The sequence below is a fragment of the Monodon monoceros genome, unplaced genomic scaffold (genome assembly GCF_005190385.1).
Source record: "Monodon monoceros isolate NGI ecotype Baffin Bay Population unplaced genomic scaffold, NGI_Narwhal_1 Super_Scaffold_19, whole genome shotgun sequence".
NCBI classification, from domain to species: Eukaryota; Metazoa; Chordata; class Mammalia; order Artiodactyla; family Monodontidae; genus Monodon; species Monodon monoceros.
Window position 1 is genome coordinate 27,607,154 of NW_021703775.1, and position 22,724 is coordinate 27,629,877.

Consider the following 22,724-nt stretch of genomic DNA (forward strand, 5'->3'; position numbering starts at 1 on the left):
AAATGATTTAAACCAACCAGTATGTGGTGGGGTGGGGGTCCAAATTGAATACAAGCAGTGAAAAATAAATCTAACTAAATTATGAAAGGATAGCATAATCACACTGAAAGGAGTGAGGAAGAAAAGAACTAAACTAAGTAATTTAAAAACCAGTATTCTGACTGACATAAAGAATCCTAAAGATGCTACCAGAAACCTACTAGAGCTAATCAATGAATTTGGTAAAGTAGCAGGATACAAAATTAATGCACAGAAATCTCTTGCATTCCTATACAATAATGATGAAAAATCTGAAAGAGAAATTAAGGAGACACTCCCATTTACCATTGCAACAAAAAGAATAAAATACCTAGAAATAAACCTCCCGAGGGAGACAAAAGACCTGTATGCAGAAAACTATGAGACACTGATGAAAGAAATTAAAGATGATGAGATGGGTTCAAGATGGCGGAGTAGAAGGACGTGTGCTCACTCCCTCTTGCGAGAGCACCAGAATCACAACTAACTGCTGACCAATCATTGACAGGAAGACACTGGAACTCACCAAAAAGGATACCCCACATCCAAAGACAAAGGAGAAGCCACAATGAGATGGTAGGAGGGGTGCAATCACAATAAAATCAAATCCCATAACTGCTGGGTGGGTGACTCAAACTGGAGAACACTTATACCACAGAAGCCCACCCACTGGAGTGAAGGTTCTGAGCCCCATGTCAGGCTTCCCAACTTGGGGGTCTGGGAACGGGAGGAGGAATTCCTAGAGAATCAGACTTTGAAGGCTAGTGGGATTTGCTTGCAGGACTTTGACAGGACTGGGGGAAACAGAGACTCCACTCTTGGAGGGCACACACAAAGTAGTGTGCACATCAGGACCCAGGGGAAGGAACAGTGACCCCATAGGAGACTGAACCAGACCTACCTGCTACTGTTGGAGGGTCTTCTGCAGAGGCGGGGGATGGCTGTGGCTCACCGTGAGGACAAGGGCACTGGCAGCAGAAGTTCTGGGAAGTACTCCTTGGTGTGAGCCCTCCCAGAGTCTGCCAGTAGCCCCACCAAAGAACCAGGTAGGCTCCAGTGTTGGGTTGCCTCAGGCCAAACAACCAACAGGGAGAGAACCCATCCCCACCCATCAGCAGACAAGCACATTAAAGTATTACTGAGCTCTGCCCACCAGAGCAACACCCAGCTCTACCCACCACCAGTCCCTCCCATCAGCAAACTTGCACAAGCCTCTTAGATAGCCTCATCCACCAGAGGGCAGACAGCAGAAGCAAGAAGAACTACAATCCTGCAGCCTGTGGAACAAAAACCACATTCACAGAAAGATAGACAAGATGAAAAGGCAGAGGGCTATGTACCAGATGAAGGAACAAGATAAAACCCCAGAAAAACAACTAAATGAAGTGGAGATAGGCAACCTTCCAGAAAAAGAATTCAGAATAATGATAGTGAAGATGATCCAGGACCTCGGAAAAAGAATGGAGGCAAAGATCGAGAAGATGCAAGAAATCTTTAACAAAGACCTAGAACAATTAAAGAACAAACACCTAGAAGAATTAAAGAACAAACAAACTGAGATGAACAATACAATAACTGAAATGAAAAATACAGTAGAAGGAATCAATAGCAGAATAACTGAGGCAGAAGAATGGATAAGTGACCTGGAAGACAGAATGGTGGAATTCACTGCCACGGAACAGAATAAAGAAAAAAGAATGAAAAGAAATGAACACAGCCTAAGAGACCTCTGGGACAACATTAAACACAACAGCATTCGCATTATAGGGGTCCCAGAAGGAGAAGAGAGAGAGAAAGGACCTGAGAAATTATTTGAAGAGATTATAAGTCGAAAATTTCCCTAACATAGGAAGGGAAATAGCCACCCAAGTCCAGGAAGTGCAGAGAGTCCCAGGCAGGATAAACCCAAGGAGAAACGCACTGAGACACATAGTAATCAAACTGACAAAAATTAAAGACAAAGAAAAATTATTGAAAGCAACAAGGGAAAAATGACAAATAACATACAAGGGAACTCCTATAAGGTTAACAGCTGATTTCTCAGCAGAAACACTACAAGTCAGAAGGGAGTGGCATGATATATTTAAAACGATGAAAGGGAAGAACCTACAACTAAGATTACTCTACCCGGCAAGGATCTCATTCAGATTCTATGGAGAAATCAAAAGCTTTACAGACAATCAAAAGCTAAGAGAATTCAGCACCACCAAACCAGGTCTACAACAAATGTTAAAGGAACTTCTCTAAGTGGGAAACACAAGAGGAGAAAAGGACCTACAAAAACAAACTCATAACAATTAAGAAAATGGTAATAGGAACATACATATGGATAATTACCTTAAACGTGAATGGATTAAATACTCCAACCAAAAGACACAGGCTCCCTGAATGGATACAAAAACAAGACCCATATATATGCTGTCTACAAGAGACCCACTTCAGACCTAGGGACACACACAGACTGAAAGTGAGGGGGTAGAAAAAGATATTCCATGCAAATGGAAATCAAAAGAAAGCTGGAGTAGCAATACTCATATCAGATAAAAAATAGACTTTAAAATAAGAATGTCCCAAGAGGCAAGTAAGGACACTGCAAAGTGATCAAGGGATCAATCCAAGAAGAAGATATAACAATTATAAATATATATGCACCCAACGTAGGAGCACCTCAATACATAAGGCAACTGCTAACAACTATAAAAAAGGAAATTGACAGTAACACAGTAATAGTGGGGGACTTTAACACCTCACTTACACCAATGGGCAGATCATCCAAAATGAAATTAAGGAAACACAAGCTTTAAATGACACGTTAAACAAGATGGACTTAATTGCTATTTATAGGACATTCCATCCAAAACCAGCAGATTACACTTTCTTCTCAAGTGCACACAGAACATTCTCCAAGATAGATCACATCTTGTGTCACCAATCAATCATCATTAAATTTAAGAAAATTGAAATCATATCAGGCATCTTTTCTGACCACAACGCTATGAGATTAGAAATCAATTACAGGGGAAAAAAACGTAAAAAACACATGGAGGCTAAACAATATGGTACTGAATAACCAAGAGATCACTGAAGAAATCAAAGAGGAAATCAAGAAATACCTAGAGACAAATTACAACAAAAACACAATGATCCAAAACCTATGGGATGCAGCAAAAGCAGTTCTAAGAGGGAAGTTTATAGCAACACAAGCCTACTTGAAGAAACAAGAAAAATCTCAAATAAACAATCTAAACTTACACCTAAAGGAACTAGAGAAAGAAGAACAAACAAAACCCAAAGTTAGTAGAAGAAAAGAAATCATAAAGATCAGAGCAGAAATAAATGAAATAGAAACAAAGAAAACAATGGCAAAGATCAGTAAAACTAAAAGCTGGTTCTTTGAGAAGATAAACAAAATTGATAAACCATTAGCCAGACTCATCATGAAAAAGAGGGAGAGGACTCAAATCAATAAAATTAGAAATGAAAAAGGAGAAGTTATAACAGACACCGCAGAAATGCAGAGCATCCTAAGAGACTACTACAAGCAACTCTATGCCAATAAAATGGACAACCTGGAAGAAATGGACAAATTCTTAGAAAGGTATAACCTTCCAAGACTGAACCAGGAAGAAATAGAAAATATGAACAAACCAATCACAAGTAATGAAATTGAAACTGTGATTAAAAATCTTCCAACAAACAAAAGTCCAGGACCAGATGGCTTCACAGGTGAATTCTATCAAACGTTTAGAGAAGAGCTAAGACCCATCCTTCTCAAACTCTTCCAAAAAATTGCAGAGGAAGGGACACTCCCAAACTCATTCTATGAGGCTACCATCACCCTGATACCAAAACCAGACAAAGATACTACAAAAAAAGAAAATTACAGACCAGTATCACTGACGAGTATAGATGGAAAAATCCTCAACATAATACTAGAAAACAGAATCCAACAGCACATTAAAAGGATCATACACCATGATCAAGTGGGATTTATCCCAGGTATGCAAGGATTCTTCAATATACACAAAGCAATCAATGTGATACACCATATTAACAAACTGAAGAATAAAAACCATATGATCATCTCAATAGATGAAGAAAAAGCTTTTGACAAAATTCAACACCAATTTATGAAAACACTCTCCAGAAAGTGGGCATAGAGTGAACCTACCTCAACATAATAGAGGCCGTATACGACAAACCCACAGCCAACATCTTTCTCAATGGTGAAAAACTGAAAGCATTTCCTCTAAGATCAGGAACAAGACAAGGATGTCCACTCTCACCACTATTATTCAACATAGATTTGGAAGTCCTAGCCACAGCATTCAGAGAAGAAAAAGAAATAAAGGAATACAAATTGAAAAAGAAGAAGTAGAACTGTCACTGTTTGCAGATAACCTCTCTATACTCTACATAGAGAATCCTAAAGATGCCTCCAGAAAACTACTAGAGCTAATCAATGAATTTGGTAAAGAAGCAGTATACAAAATTAATGCACAGAAATCTCTTGCATTCCTATACACTAATGATGAAAACCCTGAAAGAGAAATTAAGGAAACACTGCCATTTACCACTGCAACAGAAAGAATAAAATACCTAGGAATAAACCCACCTAAGGAGACAAAAGACCTGTATGCAGAAAACTATAAGATGCTGATGAAAGAAATTAAAGATGATACCAAGAGATGGAGAGATATACCATGTTCTTGGATTGGAAGAATCAATACTGTGAAAATGACTATACAACCCAAAGCAATCTACAGATTCAATGCAATCCCTATCAAATGACCAATGGCATTTTTTACAGAACTACAACAAAAAAGCTTAAAATTTGTATGGGGACCCTAAAGATCCCAAATAGCCAAAGCAGTCTTGAGGGAAAAAAACGGAGCTGGAGGAATCAGACTCCCTGACTTCAGACTATACTACAAAGCTACAGTAATCAAGACAGTATGGTACTGGCCCCAAAACAGAAATATAGATCAATGAAACAGGATAGAAAGCCCAGAGATAAACCCATGCACCTGTGGTCAACTCATACATGACAAAGTAGGCAAGGGTATACAATGGAGAAAAGACAGTCTCTTCAATAACTGGTGATGAGAAAACTGGACAGCTACATGTAAAAGAATGAAACTAGAACCCTCCCTAACACCATACACAAAAATAAACTCAAAATGGATTAGACACCTAAATGGAAGACCTGGCACTATAATACTCTTAGAGGAAAACATAGGAAGAACTCTCTTTGACATAAATCACAGCAGGATCCTTTTTGATCCACCTCCTAGAGTAATGGAAATAAAAACAAAAATAAACAAATGGGACCTAATGAAACTTAAAAGCTTTTGCAAAGCAAAGGAAACCACAAACAAGATGAAAAGACAAACCTTAGAATGGGAGAAAATATTTGCGAACGAATCAGTGGACAAAGGATTAATCTCCAAAATATATAAACAGGTCATGCAGCTCAATATCAAAAAAACAGACAACCCAATCAAGAAATGGGCAGAAGACCTAAATAGACATTTTTTCAAAGAAGATATACAGATGGTCAAGAAGCACATGAAAAGCTGCTCAGCATCACTGATCATTAGAGAAATGCAACTCAAAACTACAGTGAGGTATCACCTCACACTGGTCAGAATGGGCATAATCAGAAAATCTACAAACAACAAATGCTGGAGAGGGTGTGGAGAAAAGGGAACCCTCTTGCACTGTTGGTGGGAATGTAAATTGATACAGCCACTATGGAGAACAGTATGGAGGTTCCTCAAAAAACTAACAATATAACTGCCATACAACCCAGCAATCCCACTACTGGGCATATACCCAGAGAAAACCATAATTCAAAAAGAGTCATGTACCACAATGCAGCTCTATTTCCAATAGCCAGGACATGGAAGCAACCTAAGTGTCCATCGACAGATGAATGGATAAAGAAGATGTGGTACATATATACAATGGAATATTACTCAGCCATAAAAAGAAACAAAATTGAATTATTTGTAGTGAGGTGGATGGACCTAGAGACTGGCATACAGAGTGAAGTCAGAAAGAGAAGAACAAATACTGTATGCTAACACATATATGGAATCTTAAAGAAAAAAATTGTTCTGAAGATCCTGGGGGCAGGACAGGAATATAGACCCAGACATAGAGAATGGACTTTAGGACACGGAGAGGGGGAAGTGGGATGAAGTGAGAGAGTGGCATGGCCATATATACACTACCAAATGTAAAATAGATAGCTAGTGGGAAGCAGCTACATAGCACAGGGAGATCAGCTCAGTGCTTTGTGTCCACCTAGAGGGGTGGGATAGGGACGGTGGGAGGGAAACGCCAGAGGGAGGAGATATGGGGATATATGTATATGTATAGCTGATTCACTTTGTTATACAGCAGAAACTAACACACCATTGTAAAGCAAGTGTACTCCAATAAAGATATTAATTAATTACTTAATTTTAAAAATTAAAAAATTTAAAACCAGTATTCTGACTGGCAATTGTAAGGCTAAAGACAAAAAAGAACTGTATGAAAATACTCTAGTTAGTAAACTTGTTTTTCTCACATGGGTATGGATTAGCAATTCTGAAACTACTTTATACTGCACTAGGACTGAACCAATAAGTAAAATATAATGAGAGCCAGGTTTCTCATTATCAGAGAAAGAAGTGATAAATAAGGAAAGAGGGAAGGAGAGAATGAATCCTCTGGTGTTTGACTGGAATCATAGACATCAAATATGAACTCATGATTTTAAAATATATTCACAAAAGATATAGATGTGTTAATAAACATACATATATTTCTTAGCTCTGTCCACTGAGAGGGCCTAGAGGCAATAACACCTCAATAGAACTGAGCATGCTAAGTGCTCAGATCTTGGTTTCTAAAAACCATTCCCCAAAACAAGGAACTAGAAAGAGCTCCTTGGAGAAGTAACTGGTTCCAAAGCAAGGGCAGGGAAAGTGCAAGATGAGCTTGGAACATTTTATAGTGCCAGCAAGTAAGGAAGTGTTCAAGAAAGGATAGGGACAGGTGGAAAATACACAGGAAAGCCAGTCTGAAGGCGTCCCTAATGGCCAAAGCCAGAATAAGTTGAACAATAACATGAATAATGATTGTATTAGATTATAACCCACGAAATAAAATAAATATCTGTGAGGTCATGCTGATATAAATAATTGGACAAATAAATAAATGGAGGAAAAGGGACAGCACTTTTCCTCACAGGAGAATTCCATTTAATAACTACATATATTAAAATTATTAATATTATCAATATTAATAATAAATATTGTTGTAGGCAGGATCCACCAATGGATGTTAAAGGTAGTGGACAAAAGTTGGAGGAGAAACAGGATATTTGCATAGTATTAAAGTATATCTCCCATAAGAAATGTATTAATTATTTACAAAGGTAAAAGTAATAACTTTGCAGTAGAGAAACTCACCACCTTAACCAAATGATCAATAATGAGATATGTATGTGGGCATCATATATACCTGATATGATGCACTGAGAAGGGGGCAGTATCACTCCTTTTCTACAGTATTTTTGCAAAAAAAAAAAAAAATGCATAACCCCAATCCAGAGTTTCTTAACCTCAACACTATTGACATTTGGGGCTGGTAATTCTTTGTTGTGGGGCTGTCTTGAGCACTGTAGGATGTTTAGCAGCATTCCTGGCTTCTACTGACTTGATGCCAGGAGCATCACCACCACTACCATCACCCAGCATTGTTACAACCCAAAATGTCTCAGACATTGTCAGATGTCCCACGGGAGGCCAGATCTCCCCTAGTTGAGAACTACTGCCTCAATCTAACCATAAACAAACATTGGGCAGACCCAAATTAAGGGACGTTCTGCAAAATAAATGACTGGGGACTTCTGCAGCGGTCCAGTGGTTAAGACTCCGCACTTCCACTGCAGGGAACACAGGTTTGATCCCTGGTCGGAGAACTAAGATCCTGCATGCTGTGTGGCACAGCCAAAAAAAAAAAAAAAAAAAATTAAATGACTGAAAGTAAAGTGTAAGTATCAAGGTCTTGAAAAATAAGAATGAGGAACTATAACACATTGGAAGAGTCTCAGGAGGCATGATGATTAAATGAAATGTGGGATACTGGATTGGATCAGAAAAAGGACGTTAGTAGAAAATCTGGTGAAAATGGAATGAAATCATAGTTCAGTTAATAGTATTGTACCAATGTTGATTTCTTGGTTCTGATCATTGTAATATAATATGTGAACATTAGAGAAGCTGGGTGAAGGGTATAGAGGAACTGTCTAAACTATTTTTGTAACCTGTATGTAAGTCTAAAATTATTTCAAAATAATAACCATTAAACACTAAATCATGTTATAGTCTTTGTGATGCCAAAGGGAACGACTCATTGTGGTGCTAGTATTTGAGTTATCTTCTATTTCTGACAAGTATGAATGGTTTCCCATTTGTGAAAATGATGTAAAGTATTGTTTACAAAATTTTTATGACCAAAATATGAATCAATACAAACAAAAATGTTAAGTTAATAATAACACATGTGGCATGAGGATGTGGTAAAAACTGCAAAAGTGATAATAAAGTTTGAGGAATAGTGATCTTAAGTTCAGTCTCCCACCTTTGATGCTCCTCTTTTTTCTTCTCCATCCACCACCTACTTACAAACATCAAGAAGTAAGATGCCTTAAAATGCATATATAGTATGCTACTTTCTGTGAAAGAAAGAGGAGGGAATAAGAAAGCATACGTGTATCTGCATATCTTTACAAATAGAAACATAGGAAGGACAAATCCAAAAACAATGGAGTTGGGTACCTATAAGGCATGGTAGGAATTGGGGTGAAAGGGATACAACAAAGGAAAGAGTGACACTTTTCTGAGTTAACATTTTTGTATTGTTTTGACTTTTGGAAGCATGTTAATGTCCTACATATGTAAAAAATTAAGAAGGATGGTAGGGAGGAGCCTAAAACTAAAAGCAAATGGAAACAAATGAACCCAGTTGTATTTAGATGAATACCATAACCAAACTGAAGGGAAAATTTAAAAAGGACTAATCCAAGTGGCTTATGAGCATAGGCTTTGATTATACACACTCAAGTTGGGAGAGGAAATTGCAAACAAATCTCAAACTCTTTTTAGCAGGCTTTTTTTTTTTTGTAGTGGTATATACAAACAATTCTGAACTGATTTTAGATATATTATAGGATTAAGCAAATTAGTGAATGAGATGATGTCGTTGAGAGCCAGGATTCTCACTGTGGAAGAAAGCACATGCATATATGGGATAGAGGAAGGCAAAAAAGAACTCTGTGAGAATGATTAGAATTGGAGGTATTGGTGTAAACTCATGATCTCTAAAATGTGTGTGCATACATGCTTATATAAGTACACATGTATGTGTATATGTGTGCGTGTGTATATGTGGATTATATGCATATATTTCCTAGCTCTGTGCGCTGAGAGGGCTTAACTCCCCATAGATTGTCCCCAAGTAGCAATGAGCACACCTAGCACCCAAATCTTGATCTCTAATAACCTTCCCACTAAAAGAAACCAGGGCTGTTCAGAGAAATGGCTGATTTCAGAGCTGGGCATGGTAGATACAAGATGAACCTGCAACACCTTATTATGACAGAAAGTAAGGAAGTCCTGAAAAAAAAAATCATGGGGGCATGTCACAAGGACACAGGCTGTAGCTTGACAGATCTCCCACTTGCCAAACCTGGGACAATTTGAGCATCAAAGTAATTAGGTATAGTAATGAATATAAACCATTGAAAAAATGGAAACCCATGAATCCATACCAATAATAAAATAGATAAATTAATGGGGGAGAAGGAGAGAGCACTTCTTATGGTAGAATGCTGAGTGACAACTGATAAACGTGGAGGGAAGGATAGAATTGGAATGTCATCAGTGTGAGACCATCATAGTAAAGACCAAAGCGAAGAAGAATCCTCGATAGATGCTAAATCTAAGGGGAAATTTTAACCAGGAGCAGTATATTCACATGGTCTTAAATTGTCTCCTCAATTGCTTCCTAGTTGCAAAAGAAAATATAATACCTAGACGGTGGAGAAATCAGACAACGTCTTGACTGGGTGATCCAAATTAATATCACCAACGAGAGACAAATGAACACTGTATATTGTATACCTCCAGATGTGATGCCCTGAGGAGGACATAACATCACATGTAATATTCCGGCCCGAAATGCATGTCTTATATCTTATTATAAGCATTAGAAAAACCAAAACTAAGGGGGGAAAAAGGAGACAGGGAACTTTTGAAGAGTTGACATCCTTCAAAAATGTCAATATCATATAAGAAAGAGACAGACTGTGGAAATAGTCCAGATTAAAGTAGGCTCAGTAGATAACTAAATGTAATACCTAATCCTAAATAAACAAAAATGCTATGCAGGATTTTATTGGGTCAATTTATAAAATTAGGGTATGGACAGTATCAATATTAAATTTATTAAAGTTAAAAACCATACTGTGATTATGTATGAGAATAGCCCTAATTCTTAGGAACACTGAAATATTTGGGGATAAAGGGTCATGATATATGTAATTTACTCTCAAGAGACTCCAAAAAGAGATACTGTGTGTGCAAAGAAAGAGAGAGAGAACACAAATGATGGAGCGTATGGGGTAAAATGTTGACAATGGATGGATCTGGGAGGAGGGTATATGGTGCTCCTTATACTACATCTATTCTTAGAACTTTCTGATAAATTGAAAATTATTTCCAAATGAAAAATTTTTTAAATAAAAAAGAATGTGATCGTTAGTGATGACTGAATGTTCTGCATCCTTGAGAGAGACTTTATTGAGATTTAACAAGGCCATTGCATGCAGAGAACTAGGCTGAGAGGGCCTGGTTCACCTTTGAAAGTCATAGTCTGGAGACCAAAGTGCTGTATTGATAAACAGGCCTGCCAGTTTTCTTGTTCTCTTATTCTAACACTGTTTCTAAGGAATCCAGTAGAACTGCACCCCAAGGCAGTTCACTTAGTTAAGTCCCACCCAGACTCTAGTATGTGTCCATCTGTCTCAGAGGAGGCCATCAGACCTAGGTACAGGCCACTGAAAAGAACTGTAGAAAGCAGCACAGACGCAGAGTGTGAGCTACAGGCTCATACTGGTTGAGCTTAATAGAGTTTGTGTAGCTTCCATGCCTGGAGTGGGATAAATTAGGTAGCTTGTCATCCCAGAGCTCTTAGTCTCAGCACTGGCATTGAGAGACTTTAGCAAGAATTTAAAAATAGAAAACTTAGAGCTGAGTAATGAACTGCTCTCCACACCCCACTGGTGATTTACCCAGGCTTCATCAGCCCCAAAAGACATGGCGTTCTTTTCAGTAAATCAGAAAATACTGATACCATTAATTCCATCACTGAAATTAGGAATTCGATAGTAGAGAAGGTAGTTTTATTAAATGCATATATATGTCCACATCTGAAAAGTAATACCTGAAATAGCTTTAAGAAATCATGTTTTCATGTTTTTCCAATTAAACTTATTTGTTTTTCTTTCACCTTTCTTTTGTTAGCTCCCTAGCATGCAAACAGTAAAAGTTTTTTTAAATTTTCTGAGAAAAAAATTTAATTAAGAAAATGCTATCTTTTTCATAGTTTTTTCCTTGGGATTTGGAGGAAAAGCGTAATCATATTTGTAGACGACCTTTAGAACAAGGGACACTCCAAGTGTCTGTCATGCTCCCTAGGAGAAACTGTCTTGACGGGTCTTTGGACACTATAGGATAGAAATACTAAGATTAGAATAGGAAGTCAAGGAAATATTTCTTCTAAAGGAGAGCTCTGCAAGGCCTGGGGACAGCAAAAGGAAGTGGTAGAAGCCCTTTTACTTGCCAACTAACATAGGCGTGACCTAAAAGAGACCTGAGAGGGCCTTTTGGGGCCGTGCTGACCCAGGCCAACCAACGTGTCTGTCTCTCTCCCCCTCTCCTCTCATCTTTAGCATCCCTTTCTTGGCTGAGGGTGTAGGGGCTTTTCTCTGTTTAAGCAAAATTTTGGGGACTTCAGCCAATTCCCATCCTTTCTGAGGAAGTTCATAACAGCCATTCTAAGAGAGTGGATAGAAGAGGAAGCTTGGCCAAGTAGGGCAAGGCCCATACTGCCCATTTGCCCAGCTGGGCAGTGAAGACAGACAAGGGAAGAAGGTGTGCCTAAGAGCCCAGGCTCTGGCATTGGATTGACTCTAGGCCTCTCTTTGTTCTGCACGGAGTGATAGCCATCTACAATCTTCATCAACTGTTACCTCTTGGAAAGGGAGAAGTAAAGAAATGTCGTGAGCCCAAAAGCACTTATATGTATCTCATTGCTAGAAAGCCAGCTCGAAGGCCCTTCTTCTATGTAATGATGTGAGTCTGGGATGGTGACCCCTCTAGAAGTTTATAGAGGGGAGCTAGCACCTTCCCTTTCATCACTCCTACCTTTGAAAGGCACTGATTTCATTTTTCTTTTTTAGCTTTATTCAGTTACAATTTTAAAATATTTATTAGAGTGATACCTGAGGCTAAAGCTGGCTGGGAAAGAAAGCCTTTGACAAAATGTATTTAGTTAACAGGTTTCCATCTGTTCAGCCAGTGTCCACACAGGTGTAATATATTGCCTCTTGTAAATATTGCATGGCCCATTTATGCCTTGGTTCAGTGTTTCTGTGTTGTCTGCGTGTCTGGTTTGTTTCTGGCATGTGCATGTGGCTATACCAACGGAGTAATTTGGGCAAAGTCAACGCAGCAAGTCATGAAACTCGTACTTGAACCCAGACCTTCCAACCTGAAAGCTCATATAGTTGCATATGTGGCACTGGACACATCCACCTTTATTTGTTGATTGTTGAATTCTGAACTCCTAGAATGGTGCTTGGCACATGGAAGGCATTTCACAAGTATTTATTAAGCAAATGAGTGATTATTAGAATAGTCTTGTGTTCTGATTCCGTCCAATGTTAGTTTCATTACAGGCCTGCCTCTGAGAGCTGTCTGCTAAGAGCATGTACTCTTAGCAACATGACGGTGCTTATGGAAGAGATGACTCTGCCTTATAGTGATTACTCATTTATTTTCTTAATTGCGATACAGTCCATAGCCATTCTTTCTCTTACTATGTTTGAAATTTTATGCTTCAAGTCTACTATAGATGGTAGTGAAGGATGCTAGGGGGTTCTGAGATCCTGATTTGTCTTATCTGTCTGATGAATTACTGGGGTGGGGGTTTGGATATTTTACAGCTTTTAGATCTCTTCCTCCAGTGGGATTGGTCAACCTACCTTGCTGACTATGGTCAGCCCACCTGCAAGTACCTCCGGGTAAACCCTGTGACAGCTCTGACCCTGCTTGAGAAGTGAGTACCCATCCAGTGGTCTGTGTTGGGGGGTGGGGAAATGGGGATGGCGGGTTGGTATAGAGGATAATTTTCTCTTTGCCAATACCTTGAAAAGACCGCAAAGAGGCCCCATTCATAAAGTCTCCATAGGTGCTTTTAGCAGTCTCCATCATTGGATTTGGCAGGCCAGTCTTCCTCTTGTGGCCTCTTAATTCCTGAGCCTTGACAAGCTAGGGCAAGTATGGGTCAATTGGGCTCTGACATTACCTCAGAGCTTACCTAGAGATGACGAGAGGAGAAAGGAAGATGCCTTAGTTTGGGGCTCAGTTCAGCCTGGTGAACAGAGTGAGCCTGGCCCCAGCCATCTGGAGTATGATGATGGATAGAGGACAGCCCCACAGAACAGATGGCTTCTGGTTCCTAGCAGAGAAGCTCCTGAAATTACTGAAACCTTCACCTGCCCCTCCAAGCCCCACCCCTGCCAGACTGAGCTTTACTGTGCTGACTGTCCCAAGAAAGCTGTGTTGGAGGTGCCTAATTCTTGCCTTAGGCAGTCACTGGCCCGCAGAAGTCCTGCTACAGGGCTGTAGCATCTCTGACGGAGAGATGCTTCCACTGAGATTGAGTTAGCCACGTCCGGAGCATCTCACTAACCAATAAGTCACCCAGCTGCTGGAATCTGCTATTCATTGTAGCCTGGCTCTGGCTTTAGCTTACCTAGTTGAGAGCTGGCAGACCAGAGACTAAGACCCATGTAAAAGGGAAGCTTTTTCTTGTCATCAAACTAGATAACCGCTGGCTTCTTAGCAGCTTCCTAGGAGAGTGCCTTGCATCTCGACAGTGTAGCAAGTCTACGTATATAGCCAGCCAAGCAGGTCTCAAATCCTAGCAAGGCAAGGATCAGAGTCCAGGAGGCCAGAGTGGAGCCTTAGACAGAAGCAGAGGCTGAGGTGTACCTTCCTACTGTGCAATATAACAGGGGAGAAAAGGGGAGGGGCAGAGGTGTGTGTTTGGAGCCAAGAAACCAAGAGCCCAGAGTTGACTTTCTCCAGATCAAGACAGAGACTGATGTTTCCATTTTGACTTTGTTTCCCATGGTTCTCTCTCCCAATGACCTTCTTCCCTAGGATATCTAGAGAGTAAGTATATTATTCACTTAGGCCTTTTCCATCGCTTTGAGGCAAGTCCTTCCGGTCTCCTCATTGACACTAATGACTACACTAATATCCCTACCCTGTGAGTTGTCCCCACCCTGACATACTAATCTACTAAACCAGTCTGGTGCCAACTGGCTGGCCGCCTCCTCTCTCCTTGGTCCTTAGAGTGACCCTTGGCTTACCAGTTCCTTTGGGGCTGGGAGTGGTAACAGGGATTTTTCCCCATCGGTGCCAGATGAAGGGTTGTTCCCAGCCACCTTCCTGGCACACACAATACCCTTGCTAGTCCAGGGCCTAGCCCTGACTAGCCCTGGCAATTCAGCCCTGACACACGGGAGCTCCTCAGCAGTCTCCCCTCCCTCCCAGTGGTGAGGCCCATGGCTTTAAGATCTCCTGTCGAAGACTCTTTATTAGAGGCAAGGCCTCATCCCAGAGTTCTCAGTACCCAGCTGAAATGGCTTTTGAGTTGGTGCTTATATGTCATATTCATTATGTGTCTAAATGGGCTCTAGGATTCCCTTTGGCCCGTTGCCTCTCCACCGTTCTTTACTCCTCTGTTCCTGAGAATCTCTAGATCCAAGAAGTACTGGCTCATCTACTTCCTATGGATCAACAATAGGCTAAAATAATCAGCCTCTCGGGAGCATTCTGGAGGCCTAGCCAGTAATAAAGCCATGTGCTTAGCCCGAGCGATCAGCAGGGTTTAAAACCTCCCTTCCAAACACAACAGGGCCAAAGGCCACCCAGGTCACTAAAATCTGTATTTCCCAGCCTCATAGGAATCAATCCCTTTACCTGACCCATTCCTGCTTTCCCCTTGACACTCTCTCCTTTTCAACCTGACACTTCTTAGCAGGGTGAGACATGGAAAGACCCAAAGACCTGATGAGGACATTTCAGGAAAGAGAAGAGGGCCCTGTTCACTGAGAGGTGGCCATAGCCAAAGTAGATCCAGATCCTAGGCTTACAGAATGCAGTGGGGCATGGGGAGGGCTCTCCTTTGGTTTTAGAGCGTTCCAGGGTACAAACCAGCATGCCACCATCAGCCCTCAGGGCACTTGAGTTTCTCTTTCAAGTAATCCCAACTCCAGGTCTTAATGGCTAAAACGTCCTGGCCTCTGGGGCCTAGAGACCACCCTCTTTTTCCCTCTCTCCTCCCTTACTTCTGGAACCTCCCTATGGGAGCTGAAAGCCAGTTCTGGCTGCCTATCTCTGGGCTGCTTTGAGGAGTCATGAAACTAATGATCACATAGGATGTTAAATTAAATGTCTTATAAAGGTAGGAAGTGTTTTTATTCCCTTATTGTTTCTTTCTGTTTTGCTTTGTGTTGGTTTTATTTAGATTTATAGTATATCCAGAAAAGGTAAAGGAGCTGTTCTCTGGGATAAGTAATCCTAAATCAAGCCAGTCCCACAAACATAATTGTGCAGTTAATGTTTAAGGGACCAAATACCATAATCATCATAGCCTTGGGGACCTTTGTGCTTTCTTTACAACCTAAACCTCTAAACCTCTGACATCTCTGCTTCTTCCTCCCGTCCAAGCACAGGCCTCCACACGTGGGTGGTCGTACCTTATTCACAGTGTCTAAGCATGCTTGATGAGTAATTCCAGGCTGACGGCCCTAAAGCTTAGGTCAGAGAGAGAAGTCTCAATTCGTTTGTGGCTGTCACTGTCAGCCAGAGCCATAAAGCAATGGTGCTCATTAGAACCTCCCTACCATATGGATATAAATGTCCTTATGGGCTCTCTGGCCTTTTGACTGGCCTCTAGTCTGTCCCTCTGCACATGGCCACCCCACAGAAAAAAAAACATGGGCCAGGATTGGCCAAAGGCCCTGGGAAGTCTGCCTGAGAGCAGTTTACTCCCCAGTGCCAGGTTCCTTCCGTCCCCTCTCCTAGCCTATCTCCGTGCAGGCCAGGGGACTGTGAAGTCAGAGCTGGCCAAGTTCCTGGGGGACGGTGGTGAGGAACCGCCTAGCCTGACCCCGAGGAGAAATGAGTCTGGGCAGTGTCCTTCATTCTCTACCACTAGAACTATCCGTGGGCTGGAGGTCCAGTGTGCAGAGGCTGGGGCCAGAGTTAACAATCACCAACAGATGTCAGGGGCTGTGGGCCCTTTTTGGGGAATAACAGATTCCTGGGATCTGTCACAATGGCTTAGTCGGGCTTGGGGGCTGCTCTGGCGACCTCAGCCTGGCCTTGACTTTCTCCATCCATGCTTCCCAGTTAGGTCTCTCCATCTCATGGAACTGGTGGCCAGAACTGCCCATGGTTTGTGCTCTAGGAATATTCCGTCCCTGGAGTTTTAGCATGAGCCAGTTAGAAAGTTTTCCCAAGGTCAAGATCTGAAGACATAGCAGCCGTTGAGAACTTAGGGGCTTGTCTTGCCTAAAGCCCCGGTTGGCTCAGTCTTTTGGCGCCTGCTTTCCTCAGCACCATGCCCTCTTACCACCTCACTGCCCCTGGGCCCCTACCCCGAGGCAAAGGAAAAGAGATCAGTCAAGCCCTTGGTTTTGTTAGCGGTAGGATAGACTAACCAGGTAGAGCAGGAAATGCACAGTGGCTTTCAGTTACTCATGTTCTTTTGGAATTGCTAGTTAAGAGCATCGTTCTGCTTTACCTTTCAAATACCAGCTGTAAGGTCCCAGCAGGATTTAGTAGGTTTATGAGGTGATGAGAAGACCTTAGACATTCTCTAAGGTCTGTTGACCGTCAGGGCTGCAGCAGGTGCCAGATACCTACAACAGAGGCATACCTGGGCGTAGAAGGGAAGGAAGTAGGTAGGGTGGGTATGGATGAGGAGGCAATTGGCCTTGGCCGGCTCTTGACTGTTCTCCAAAGGTGACTGAAGTGGGGAGGCCTTTGGGTGCCAGGAGGGCAGCGTCGTGAATAGTAGTAGGTGAGTATGCGCCTGTCAGTGGAAGTGCTCTGGACTCTCTCAACTCCGGGTGGTGGTTCAGACACACTAGCCACCATTGCTGCCTCAAACACTTTGCTCTCTTTCTTCCCTTCTCTGTTTAGGATGAAGGACACTAGCCGCAAGAACAACATGTTTGCACAATTTCGGAAAAATGAGCGGGACAAGCAGAAATTGATTGACACTGTGGCCAAGCAGCTCCGGGGACTCATCAGCCAGCACTCATGAAGGCGGGCCTCACCCACAGAGGCCGCTGGCTGCAGCCCCAGAGTCCGGACCCCAGCACTGGCTGGCCCTGCATTTGTGCATTCTTCTTCAAAGAGAGCAAATGTATTTTTTTAATAACCTGTGTACAGTATTCGCATGACCTTTCCCTATAGCGAAAGAGGCACGAGGGTAAGCAAGTCCACGAGCTGTTGCTAGGCTGGGCTTCAGGGGAAGTCACACTACATACACTGTCTGTATTTTCCTAGAGATGGCGGTGTCATCGGTCCAGTATGATAAACCACCTTTCATCCGTGGCTCTAGAGCTTAGATCTGGGGCTCAGAAACTACACAAACAAAATGGGTACTTGGCACTGGGAGGTAAGGTGAGTAGGCCGAAGGATAATAAAGTACATCCTGTTCACTCCTTGGTGCCCCATTCACCGTGTAGGTGAGGCCGATTCTTCTTGATGCAAGGAAAGGGCCTGGAAAACATTACTACTTAGTCTATCAAAGACCAGCACACAGTTCTGGAGGTTCATCTCTTCAGTCCACTGACTTTCACTGACCGGTGAACAAGCGTGCTGTGTGGCAAGATGACGGCTTTGCTCCAGTCCCCCCAAGGATGGCATTTTTTAGCCTAGATCTGACCCAATGCTTTTACTTCTAAGTTTTCTGGGGCCCGGTAGAGCAGAGTATGCTGCGGGAAGAGTTGGACCTCATGACTAACTATAGGCTGCCCCACACCAGGAGGAGATCTTGAAAGCCAGTGCAAATGGAATCAGAGCCCCAGCCCTTCCCCATTCCTCTCATTGCCTTCTTTCAGGGTCAGGGTACTTGGTTCAGGGCATAGGTCAACAGTTATTCCATAGACAGAGTCTCAGACTTGGCCTCTTCCAGCAGTGTCATTGGGATAGTAGGATTCCAGAAGCCTGAAAATGGCCCTTACTTTACCCTTAGGTAAAACCTTGGAATCATTCCTTTGTGTTTTAAAGCCAACTTTCTGGCCACCATCTTTAAAGGAAATGTCATCAACTCTGTACTGTGGGGACAGCTATAGCTGGACTGGATGCCTTTAGGGATGGAACCACTGTCACCGTGAAGTAGAGCGGGTCAGCCATGGCTAGTGGTTTGTTACCCATGGCACAGCTGTCCCTCACTAAGTCATATACTGGATAAGCTTTTCTTGCTCTAGCCCAAAGCTTCCATCCCCTTTTGAGATCCCCATAGCTATCTTTTGGCTTCATCTGAGAAGGATTGCCTGTAATCCTATCCCTCAAGCTCTGGCGTTTGCAAAGGAGCCTGGACCAGCTAGCTTGGAGGCTGTGTCCTCTGTCCCAAATGGGCTCCCGAGACTTAATGCAAGGGCTTCACTATGAGATCAGGCAGAGGAATCTGCCCTTTAAGACACTTCAGGAAGATGCTACTAAGGCTACTGGCAAGAGTATAATTGTGCATCACGAAACAACAACAAATAAGCCACACGGTCATTTCCAGCTTGGGTTAGTGGAAGGAAAGACTCATCTGACAGAATTCTTCACTCCCTTTGTCAGCTGCTGAGTTGCTTCTAGGGAAGGCAGTGCTTCCTTTTTCACACACCCCCACCAAATATTGTATCACGACTTAAAAACCATGAGGAAGAAAATATGCACACCGACAGGCAGGCTTCCTCAAAGCTGGAGACCAGGCTGCGTGTGGGCTCTGCAGAAGCCTTCTGAGGCTCATCCTAGGGACTAGGCAGTTTGCCCAGGTCTTAGAATGAGGCTCAGAGATGAGTGCTGCCACCCAGAACTTCCATAGCCAAGGAAACGCAGGGGTCCGTGGGAATGAGACCCAGAATACCATCTCTCAGGCTCTGGACTTTATTAGAAAAGAACGAGAAATGACCACACTAATCCCATTGCTTCAGAAGGGCCCCAAGCACCCTCCTTCACTAGGTGCCAGTTTACAGCAAGATCTCTTCCGCTTTGCGTGCTGAGGCTTTGAAGTGGAATGGAGAGAACCTTAAGCATATCACAATATTTTTCAACTGTTATCATTGCTGGCCTGGTCTCAAACCTGTACCCTGGGGCTTCCCTGGTGGCACAGTGGTTGCGAGTCCGCCTGCTGATACAGGAGACGCGGGTTCGTGCCCCGGTCCGGGAAGATCCCACATGCCGCGGAGCGGCTGGGCCCGTGAGCCATGGCCGCTGAGCCTGCGTGGCTGGAGCCTGTGCTCCGCAACGGGAGAGGCCACAACAGTGAGAGGCCCGCGTACGGCAAAAAAAAAAAAAAAAAAAAAAAACCTGTACCCTGGAGAAACAGTGCTATAGAAGAGAAAGTGAACAGGGTGGAGGAACGGGGGTTACTCTGCCCCTTGCACACAGAGGTCCCTCTACAGATAACGCTTATTCAAGCCCAAGACTCATAGGGTGGATCCTTTGCTAGATCCCTTCTTCCCTCTCGGTCTGCCTCAGCCTTCCGTAACGAAACCAACATGCAGCTACTGAGTTGTCTGTGGGGACACACTCTTGGTGAGCAGAGAAAGGTAAAAAAACAGAGACCAGCAATGTCCAAGCTGTTTGAATTGGTGAAGTAGGAGTTTTCAGTTTTGTCTATAGGCCTCTAGCTGCGCCAGCCCTTGTGAGGACTTGTGCAAAGCATGGGTGTCCATGCCCTTCAGACTCCTGACATCTGGGCTCAAATGCCCAGAGGTGTAGAAGTGCCCTGGAGGCCTCAGTAAGACGCAAGAACATGGGTGCCTGGAGGTCTTTCCGTCTTCTAGTTGGCTGAGTTCTTGGGAAAACCAGGTCCATATTCCTGAAGGGACAGTCAGGTTCAGGACCCTAGTGGGTTTCAGTAGTACTTTAGGCAGCTGGTACAGTTTTAACGTATCTCATAGCAAAATCACTTTCAGTAGACTGTAAATGAAGCTCTTGGGGATGGGGAAGAACAGGACCTGGAAATTGGAAACAACAGAGAGTCCCCACTGGTAAAGGGAATATACAGGCTTACAGGGAGAAGTCCCCAGTATTTTCATTGTCTCCCAGGCCTCCAAGTCAGCCTGCACACTTGACAAGTTCTTGCTCAGCAAATCCCAGGCCCAGGGCCCTTTATCCCCAAGATTGGCATTGCCCATGACTCTCCCCATGAGGCCTCCGAGCACACTCCCTGGGGCCTGCCGCAGAAATCCCCCTCACCGTAGCCTCGCTTCTCCCAAGACTCTGCACCTGGCTGCTTCCATTGCCTCTTGTGTTTTTCTTTCTTTTGCCTGAGTTTGCAGTTACTTTTCACTAATGTGTTGGAAACGGCCTTTTTATTTTGCACATTTATGGGGGATATTTAGGAAAGTCCATTTTTAACTCTAAAGGGAACTTTTTTCTTTAAAACCAGTAAGCTACTGATACAGATGGGCCTCAAGGTTAGTAGAAAACCTCTTATGTGGAAAGAGCATGTTTATTCCTCCTGTACGTTTTCCTCTTTTAACTGCTATTAAATAAGACAGCCTACGTACCTGTTCAAAAGCCACAGTGTCGTCTCACGGTGTTTTGTTCTCCCGCCCCTTTTGCACACTGCAGCCATGGTTGGTGGTCGGGATGATGGCCATTGCACCCCTTGAGCTGAACTGAGGACTAGAGCAGGCAGAAGCCTGGAGGGGAGGAGAAAGCCTGCCTGCCAGACAAGGCAAGGAGTCGAATTGTGGCCTTGGAAACATTCCAAATTACTGGGCCAGGCTTTCCTGTCTCTACAGTTAACACTGGCATCGTCATCGTCATCAAGAGGAATAACCCTTGACATGCCTGGTTTGTGGGGAGCACCAGGCTAGGCAACTGGGGGCTCAGTGTGTTTTGAACACCAGCCCTGCCATGGAAAGGCTCCTGGGTAAGATGGAGCCAGGAGGGATTATCTAGAGGAAGGAGCGAAATGAGCCCGCCTTAGAGCTCGGTGGCAGGGAGGGACAGGCATCACGGTCTGGTGTAGGAACGGGTCTGGTCAGGGAAGACAGCACAGGGAAATCAGGATGTTCATTAGCTGGGCCTTGAAGGAATTAAATTCAATATGGTGCCGACCACATTAGAGTGAAAAGTTGGCACAAGTCTGGTGTACACTGGGAGGAGAGTGGGGACCTGGTAGGCATATCTGAAACCATGGTGAGTAAGGCCCGAAATGTCTGTGTAACAACACCCAGCCTTCTTGGCCCCGAGGCTGGCATGGAAGCCATGGGAATAGGCTGGAGAGAGTTTCTTCAGTTATTAACAAGTCTGACTACTGCAACTGGGCTTTGGTGCCTGAGAGACCTGGGCTTCACTTCCTGCTGTGCCACTTACTAGCTGGATGACTTTGAACAATTAACTCCCTAAATCTCATAATCCTCAGTGAAAGCAGAACCTAGTGCCTAATTTACAGGCTTGCTGTGAAGTGTAAATGACCTATGCATGGTCGATATGCCTAGCCAGTTCCTAGCCACAGCACATGAACTCTTTCAGGCCTTTCCCTCCCTCCCCTCAAATTCCACAACATTTTGTGGCTGAGCATTGGACAGAAGTGTCCACAGCTTCTCTGCCTCCTGGCTTCCACTCCCCAAGCCCATCACAGGCTTGATGGTACTGAGGCCCCTCGAGCACCTGTGTAGACACAGAGGAACAAGCCCTTCACATCAGCCAGCCAGTTGCCCGGCTCAGAGTTGAGCCAGTCCTTCGGGTAGAATCTGCCCCTGAATTCCACCTGGAGCCTTCTCTGCCAAAATGTATTCCTCCTTTTAGAATTCAGGAGTTCTTGACCAGAGGTCCATGAACCCTTGGAGTATGTGTGTGTGTGTGTGTGTGTGTGTGTGTGTGTGTGTGTGAATGCATGTACAGGCGCGCAGGCTTGCATCCACTCATTTTTCTGGCTAGAAGGTACATGGCTTTCATCAATGTCTAAGGAAGATTCAGGACCGAAATCCTGAATAATAACCAAATCCCTCTGGAAGTATAGATCTCCCTGTGAGGAAAAGCCAGACTCTGAGCAGTTACCTCCTCTCCCTGCCTCGTAGAGTTCTGGCAGGGAGATTTTTCAAGACCTGCAGC

The 22,724-nt window shown here is 43.3% G+C and overlaps 1 protein-coding gene across 6 annotated transcripts in view; it reads left to right on the top strand.

The window, feature by feature from the left end:
- The window catches only part of EXOC6B (exocyst complex component 6B), a 702,680-nt gene extending 681,497 nt beyond the window's left edge, over positions 1–21,183 (top strand). For 5 of the 6 annotated variants that reach the window (XM_029232675.1, XM_029232678.1, XM_029232676.1 and 2 more), the window contains 2 exons: positions 13,301–13,413; positions 17,577–21,183. In XM_029232675.1, coding sequence (XP_029088508.1) covers positions 13,301–13,413; positions 17,577–17,700 — 237 coding nt within the window. In that variant the 3' untranslated portion in view covers positions 17,701–21,183. The remainder of the gene's footprint in view (positions 1–13,300; positions 13,414–17,576) is intronic. The other variant, XM_029232681.1, reaches the window with a different exon arrangement.
- Positions 21,184–22,724: the final 1,541 nt, after the last annotated feature.